The sequence below is a fragment of the Mesitornis unicolor genome, unplaced genomic scaffold, assembly GCF_000695765.1.
Source record: "Mesitornis unicolor isolate BGI_N332 unplaced genomic scaffold, ASM69576v1 scaffold9943, whole genome shotgun sequence".
Lineage (NCBI taxonomy): Eukaryota > Metazoa > Chordata > Aves > Mesitornithiformes > Mesitornithidae > Mesitornis > Mesitornis unicolor.
The window spans coordinates 22075-30461 of record NW_010172566.1 but is presented as its reverse complement, the minus strand read 5'-3'; the positions used below and the strand labels follow the sequence as shown (position 1 = coordinate 30461).

General features: G+C 33.2%; 1 protein-coding gene across 1 annotated transcript in view; it reads right to left on the bottom strand.

Moving 5' to 3' along the window:
- Window positions 1-2561: 2561 nt before the first annotated feature.
- B4GALT6 (UDP-Gal:betaGlcNAc beta 1,4- galactosyltransferase, polypeptide 6) overlaps window positions 2562-8387 on the bottom strand; it is a gene marked incomplete at its 5' end in the record, with an annotated part of 27897 nt that continues 22071 nt past the window's right edge. The window contains 5 exons of the mRNA XM_010180431.1: window positions 2562-3301; window positions 4490-4591; window positions 5414-5536; window positions 6671-6858; window positions 8135-8251. Of these exons, the coding sequence (XP_010178733.1) occupies window positions 3154-3301; window positions 4490-4591; window positions 5414-5536; window positions 6671-6858; window positions 8135-8251 (678 nt within the window). The remainder of the gene's footprint in view (window positions 3302-4489; window positions 4592-5413; window positions 5537-6670; window positions 6859-8134; window positions 8252-8387) is intronic.

The window sequence follows — 8387 nt, the reverse complement described above, 5'->3', positions numbered from 1 at the left end:
AAGATCCAAGAAAAAGGACATTTTGCACTTGCTTTTCAATATACTGTCTATTGCAAAATGGATTTTATATTTTATATTCTCCTATTTAGATTTGAAATATAGCAAATGGGCTTAAGAGTATCTTAGCATACCAACCAGATTCCACTGTTAATATTTCTGTAATATTTACTTGTTAATTTGCAAAACCTTCAGAATCTTGTAAAATGATCCTTCTTTCTTCTCCTTCCATGTTCTCTCCTTGAAGAGAAGACATCCTTTATTTGCCTTGTCAGCAATGCAGAAGTCAATCCTACTGGCTTCTCTCTCCACTTTACAAGAATCGTGAAAATATCAGAAGAAATGTGCACAACTCTTAGTTCTGCATCGTATTTATTTTGTTTGAAGGCACTGTCTGTTAAAATTCTCTATAGAATAGTACTGTGTTCAAGCAGGTAGCATACTAACACTGTTCTTGATGTAATTTAAGATGGCGACTTTTAAAACTTCCCAACAAAGTGATAAAAGGTATTTAGAGAATAGTGTTGCTAACAATTCATAACTTAACATCCATCACTTTGGGGCACCAAAATGTAAACTTTTTAAGAACTCAGCTATATGTCATAATTCATTCACATATTGGTTTAAATCACACTTTTCTGAGACCATATATGATTAGTCACTTAGAGCTGTAAAGTTATATTAGTTCAGCCACAGCATGTGTAATATAGGATGTATATATGTATTTATGTATACATATATATGCATTAGAATTTTTTAAAATTGCACATTAATTTCACAGAATGCCTAACAAATGGGCACAAAAGCATGCTTCACAAAACAGTACAGACCTACAGTACCGAAAGATGTTTCATAATCATAGGTGTTAAATTGTAGGTGAACTTGTACTGAAAACCAGAAATCACTTCAAAATTACATCAGGGCTTTAAAAATTTATTGAACAGTTCTTAAAGAATTGTATTAGTCTGTCATGAAATAAGACTAATTTCATTGTGTGATATAATTGTTCATACAGTGTACTAATTATCTCTCCTTTATCCATATGCTTCAGAATATTCTATACACTCAGTTATAGAAAAATATACCAGGAGGTGATTAAACCACTTAAGCATGCTTTTGAAGGATGTTTTGTTTACTTTATGCTCACTTTTTGTTATTTTTATTACATCATTTCTAAAGCATATTAGATTAACTGGTAGATTTTAAGGTAATTCCAATATGGTTTAAAATATGCCTTACAATTGTTCTCAACTACTTAAATGAAATCATTACGTTTCTACTAAATACGATGTCTACAACTAAGCTCATAACTTTACTGAAGAATGGCTAAGGGCAAAGTTTGCTGCTGGGATGTCAAAGAAATAAAAAGTGTTTATGGCAAACAAACTCGAATATACAAAGCACCACACCATCTGTGGCAGCAGTTCAGGAAACCAATGCGTAGCAATGAGTTTAAGTCAGTATTTGTCAACACTCTTACAGAACACTCTATGGATAAACAATCCTTAGTATATACTGCTTTCCATTCTTCATGGGAGCAGAAATCAGTCTTTGGTTCCTAAAGAGTTGAGTAACTGTGACAAACAAAACAGCTAAGTAGATCTCTGTTTATATCTTTGCATTAACATAGAAAATAAACAATCCGGTCCTTTTCCTCAGTATTAACATGAGATGTAAAAAAATACTGGGAACAGATAATAATGCTTAGCAGTGGGATACCTTTAGGTAGCATAACATTACAAGCAAACAGAAAATAAGATCTGTTTTTCATTATAAGCCAAGGAAAGAGGCTAGTTACTCATACACATAACACCACAAAAATAGAGAAACAGACAGGACCCATCCTTAGTGGGACTGCGCAACCTCAATCTCATTGAAAGTCATCGACTTGAGGATACTTAGTGCATCATAGAAGCACTCAGCACTCTACCAGAATAGGCCCTTAAATAGCTATATTGATTAATATATTACGGGTGGAATTTTAAAAAGCACTTGGGATTGGCCTTCTTTCAGTTCCGCTTGTGCCATCATCACCATGGGAACAGTTTGACCAACACCGTGGTTCTGAAAATCCCACACTGTAAGCATTAGAGCTATTAGAACTATGTTTTACTATTTTCTTAAAAATCTAACTTTAATATCCTTCCAATGAAGATACATTTTTGGCTCTTCTGATTTTGGAGGAATAAAAGTGCTGATTTAATGAAAAAAAAAAAAAAAGGAATGATACCAAAATACTGTATGCACCCAGACACATTGTTTTAGGCAATAAAATCCCTGACATTGACACTAGTGGCACACCTGGAAACAGTTAAGAGTTCCTGTAGATCATAATACGCAACAACCTCAAGATTTTCTGTAATACGCATGCAATATGCATATAAATAGGATTTTGATGGCAGGCAGGGTATCATACAATTTTGCTGGCAATAAATAAAATTAAAAGCTTTCTTTCTAGCAAGTTCATATACTGATTTTTCTATGTAGATATGCAGGAGGCCTAGAGCTCAAAACTAGTATAACAGTTTACAGTCATAGCTGGCCAACAATTAATATTTCCTTCATTTCACATAAGGTATAACCTTTTTTTAAGCATACATACATTTTACACTTGTTCTTTCATGCTAGTAAAAACATTCCTATAGAATTCAAACAAGAACACACTCAAATACATACTGAAGCATAAAATATTGAGCAATTTAAAAGCAATGTACACACAGTAATTTACATCACATATTTACAAATCACATTTTAAAAAGAAACAAAAGCATTCATTTAAATACGAGGTGGGGGCAATTTAGTATAAAAAAATTCCTGGAAGAAGCAGGCTCTGTCCCTACTTCCACAGGAGCTACAAGTCTATTTTCTGCAGTTTATTTAGTTGAGTGGTTAAGATAGAGAATATGAAGAATGAAGGCTTGAACAGTAGTCTCATGCTGTAAACATCTGTGTGGTAGCTGCTGGCTTTTCTTTCAGAATGAAATGCACGGTACATACAATCACTGTACTTCTCATCCCAAATATGTATCATCAAATGGTCAAAAATCTCTAATTCTAAGCTGCTGTTTGTTGGGTTTTGTTTTGTTTTACAGTGTCTATTACTAGCTTCCAGTGTCAAAGTTTATTCTGGTATGGTAGTTTGTAATTCCACTTCCATCAATAGTCTCTAACAGGAGCAAGTTCTGGTATGAGATTAACAGTTATATTTTTGTACAATCTACTGACAAGTATTTTAGGAGTATATATTAAATTGTTCAACCCATCAATATACTGACGTTCTCTGGAATACCTCAGGAGTTTGTATCTGCAGAGAGAGTTGGAAGAAGAAAACATGAGAAAGATTTGCAAGAAACAATTCAACTGATGTTAGACATGATGATGTAGACAGCCACTTCATTTTGAAATATGCTTTAAATTCTGAAACTACCTCTCAGACCTTTAAAATTACCTACCTAAGGTTGAAAAGCAAGTCACTTTCTGCTTTTTAATACACTTAGATTTTATGTTTACATACACAAGTTAACATTAAGACTAAATAACAAAGAAGGCATTTAATATGTATACTATATGGTCACAAACTGAACTGATTTTAGAGAACATTCAATTTCTTCATAAAACTCAACTACAGAGCTCAGAGATTTAGGAACCTTCATTGTTCATGATTATACATTTAAATGTCTGAATTTTTTTTATTTTAATTTAAGACTCCCGCATTTGCAAACATCAATATTTGAGGTGATTAAAACACCAATTCCTCTTCTCCAGATTACTGACATACACATTTTAGTTTCATATCACATATTTACTTATGTCTACTATACATGTCTATTAAAAAATTATGAATAAACCAGAAAATAAAGATGTTGCCAGAAAAAGACATCCCCATTGATAATAGAATTGAGCAGTATTTCTATTATCTGAAAAACACATACCATTAACCCTTTATTGTGCATTTCACATTCTAATTTTTAGGTGTAGCTCATCTGCTGCATTCTGGTTGCTATTCCAACCTAGGACAGCCAGAACCTACTGGCCAGTTAAAGTAGCAAAATAAAGGAACTCCAAAAGAAAGAGCTCCTGTCAGTGTAAGCAGGAAATGAGAATACCTGTGTCTCAGAAATGAATGAAATACAATGGAAAAAAAACAATCCTTGAGGAGTTTTGAAGTCTATTTTCATGCAGGAGTCATTTCCCCTAGCTGTACTACTTCCTTTTGCAGAATATCTGAATTAACCAACTAATGGAGGCATGTCAGCACTAATGCCCAAACTATTTGATGATAATATCTTCTGACACACAAACTCAGTCTCTTTCATGGTTAAGTAAGAAATATCTGAACAACAAACATAGTACATTAAAGAATACACAAAGTTTAACGCTAAAAAGAGTATAACACAGCACTGACTGCTTATTTGTATGTGTGGAAGATTTGCATGTAAGAAAAAAAATTACATCTTTAGCTGTAGTATCTGAACAGTTCTGTTTTTCTTACCGTCCTAAAAATTGGACTTCACCTCTGTGATGATGAGGAATGGATTTGTACTTCCCTAAGTCTCCCTCTGGTCTTGTTACATTGTATCCAGCATAGTGAACCCTACAGGTTAATACAGAAACATTTGTATGAAGAGTATTAAAAAGATGCTTTTACAAGTTACAGCAAAAGTGAAAGATATGCATCAAATCTTTTAAAGCTAAGTCTTTATGTTCACTGAAATTCTCTCACTAAAAAACCCAAACCACTCCTAACCCAACAACTGAAAAAGCTGGCAAAACCAATGAAATGTGACATCATAATAGTTTCGTATTTAGTATTTCCGTGCTTTGTTCTAGTACAACAGCATAAAAACATGAAAATAGTAAGGAAAAAGAATAAAACATACAAACTCTTACTTTAAAAGTTCTCTTTATATATCTACTCATGCAGACACTGTTTCAACAGCTCAAATGGAACATATTACAGCTGCTTTCTGTGAGCAGTTAGTTACACAAAGAGCATTGCTGCACATTGCTCAATTTGCGACTATCAATATAGTCACAAATTAACCTCTCTCTCAAACACTGCTCCTAAGATACAAAAGATACTTAAATTCATGCTTATTTTACATACCTGTGAAATGGCATTCCATAATGCCAGCAGCAAGAGAAATGTAAATTAAAATTAAAAAGTAACACACAGAAGACTAGAGAGAATGAGACTAAGTATGCTTAATAATGTTCTCCCTTGTTAGATCTTGTTACTTGTTACAAGACCTGTACCTCAAAAGCCTGTTAATTGTCCCTAGGATATAAAAAAAGAACACCATACTTATCCCTTCAAATTGTATGTTCTGATACTTCTAAAGTGAACTCTTTAGAAATGTTAGAATTTGTTCATTTAAAACAAATTTTTAAAAACATATAAGCACTGAACACTCACCGGTTCCAAAGATCATCATCTTCTCCACCCCATCCCCAAAAGGCATTTGGAAACCCATTGATCTTCTTGAATTGTTCCACTGTCAGTCCACTTACACCACCAAAGAATTCATTGTATGGAAGACTGAAAGCAAAAGAAATTCTGTATTACTAGCTGAACATAGACAGGCAGACCTCTTTTTGAGCAACACCTTTCAAAAAAACAAACACGCACACACACACACACACACCCCCCCGCCCCCCCCCAAACTAAGGACATGAACAGATGTTGAATGCATTCACCAAGGTAAACTGGTTCACAGATCGGTGGCATTAACATACAGAAGTGGAATATATGTATTTCATAAACTTATTTTCTAAATTTAATCTGTATTTAGATATTTTATAAACATATATATGTATATGTATTTTATAAATACATATAAAGAAAGATGAAATATCTTATATATTTATATCTTTTCAAATACATGTAAAATCTTTAAACGGTTGACTGCTAACTGTCTGACAAACTGAAGTTCCAAACACACAGTCATGTTTTCAATGCATTGCTTTTGATCTGTCAGGTTGACCAGGTTGTCAAGTTGATCAAACTCACAAATAAAGTTTCAGGATGGCAAACACATACATGTAGCAAGAAATAAGCTACAGCTTTATGTGAAGTGATTAGAAGAGTGTCATGAGACAGCAGTGTTAAAAAGGCAGTGAAACATCCTTAATGTAAAATGGCAGAAGGAAAGGAGGTAACAAAACTGCAGGATCCACTACATACATGAAATTTCAATAGAAACTGAATACAAGATATAAAATGGTCAAGCAGTAAGAAAATCTTCTGTTTAAAAAGCAGTACAAAGCAGGAAAAAATGTACATTTGTGAGAAAATTAAGTAAGATATTTTTCCTGCGGTATTTTGCTACAGATTATCTGCTTCCCTTTGTTAACAGCCACTGCAAAGGCTCACATACCCAGAAACAATTTCTAATACGCAAGGTAAGTTTTTCCTCCATGACAAACATAGCCTTTTTTTTTTTTCAAGATTAACCTCACTGCAATAATTATATCTTCAAATAAGCAACATATCAAATATAGACACTAAACTTAAATCTTTCGTTTAATAACTATATATTCATTTATGTAAAAAGCATAGTAGGAGGCTGATTTATTGGTTTCACCTACCATACATACTGTCACAAAAATCATGTACATTTCAAGAACATTTCTGGGTCTTTAAGAAAAAACATGAATAAAGCTAATTACTTACATGTACATGTATTTGTCAAGCTTTGCTGCAAAATGGCGTGGCATTTCTCCACATCCATAATAATTTCGGTCATTTTCGGGTAAGTGATCCACATCATGAAATATTATGCAGTCCCAGACAGCATCCTTCATAGCCTCTTTAAAGCCAACATTAAAGAGCATTGCACGATTAAAAGGTTGTGTACCTGTCTTAAAAACAGAAAACAAAGGATACATCATAAGAATCAAGAGACAAAATTTCAATATGAGAAATACACCCTCTATCACATTAAAAAAAAAAAATTATAAAGATACCCGTTATGCCACTAGCTAAGCAGAGCAATAGCTCTTGTTAGCACCAACTACATCAACTGTATTTTGTGATTTAAGAAGTCTAGACATTCTCCACTTTTACACAAAACTTAACAGCCGTAGCAACTTGCAGCGCTGGTAAATCTCAAGTATCAAAATATGGGTGGATCTGGAGTAATGACATTTTGAGTTAAAGAAATACTGATACAAACTAAGAAACAAATACTAAGTTTTGTTTCTTGTTAAAACAGTTAACTACTGAAAAAATTCCAATGCTGTGAAAATGCCTACAACTTGGTTACATATGTATAATTAACCTTATAGTAGAACTTCCAGTCTCTTAGAACTTCAATAAAGTCAGATTAAAATAATTTTTATTTCCAGTACAATTTAAATCTCATGTCTTTTTTTGAACAAACAACACAAGACTTTTTGATATAGCAAATGCATCTTACATGCCTTGTTTTTAAATGATGGTTTAGAGAATCTTTTTGTTTTCTGCAGTATTTTCACTTGGTCATCTGAAAATATTACATTACATAAACTATGGAAAATAAGTCCCGTAATTTCTTTCGGGATCTAGCTATCTACTACAGCTAACAATGGTGCAAATTCCTTACACTACCCATCTGAACTACTCCAATCCTTGATTGCAGCTTGTAGAAACATTGTTTTTATTTAAGTGGGTTTTTTTCTTCTATATCCATTACTCTGTTTTCTAAAGGACTCCTAGCCAAGGTACTAGTTGGTAATTTTATACCATTAATGCCTCCATTATATTTCACATATATTAACTGGACAGTATACATTCTAATACTATTGCCTTCAACTGGATTTCAGGGACCACATACTGTAAAATGACTTTCTGTAAATGACCATTTCCAAATCTCTACACATAGAACTCCCCCCCCCCTTGGAAACTTACAAAGACAACAGATACAAAGAGGACATGTTATCAACTATAAAATATCAACTCATATTTGAAGAAAAACAACATGTATCTGGCCACTGCTTAGACTGGGAAATAGTGATGTACTTTTTTTTTTTCATTCAAAGGATTAGAACAGCAGAGTAACAATTTTTTAATTCTTGATCCATCCAAATCTTGATAACACTATCAAATCTCCCTTAGTAAGGAATCTTGAAGAGTCACTTTTCAAGCAAATGCTGTTACCTGTTCAACAACATAGAAGGCAAATTCCAGTCGCTGCTTCTGCAACATCGGTATTAGATGACGGAAAAAAATTGGAAGATGCTCATGGCGATTCCGAAAAGGAATAAGGATTGCCACCTTAAAAAGATATATATATTTTAAGCTATTATATTAGCATTTTTAAATTTTTAATGTGTCAAAAAAATCAAATCTCCCACAGCTTACATAGGCTTTTCAACTTATACACTGAAATTGACTCAGTGTTTCACACTCT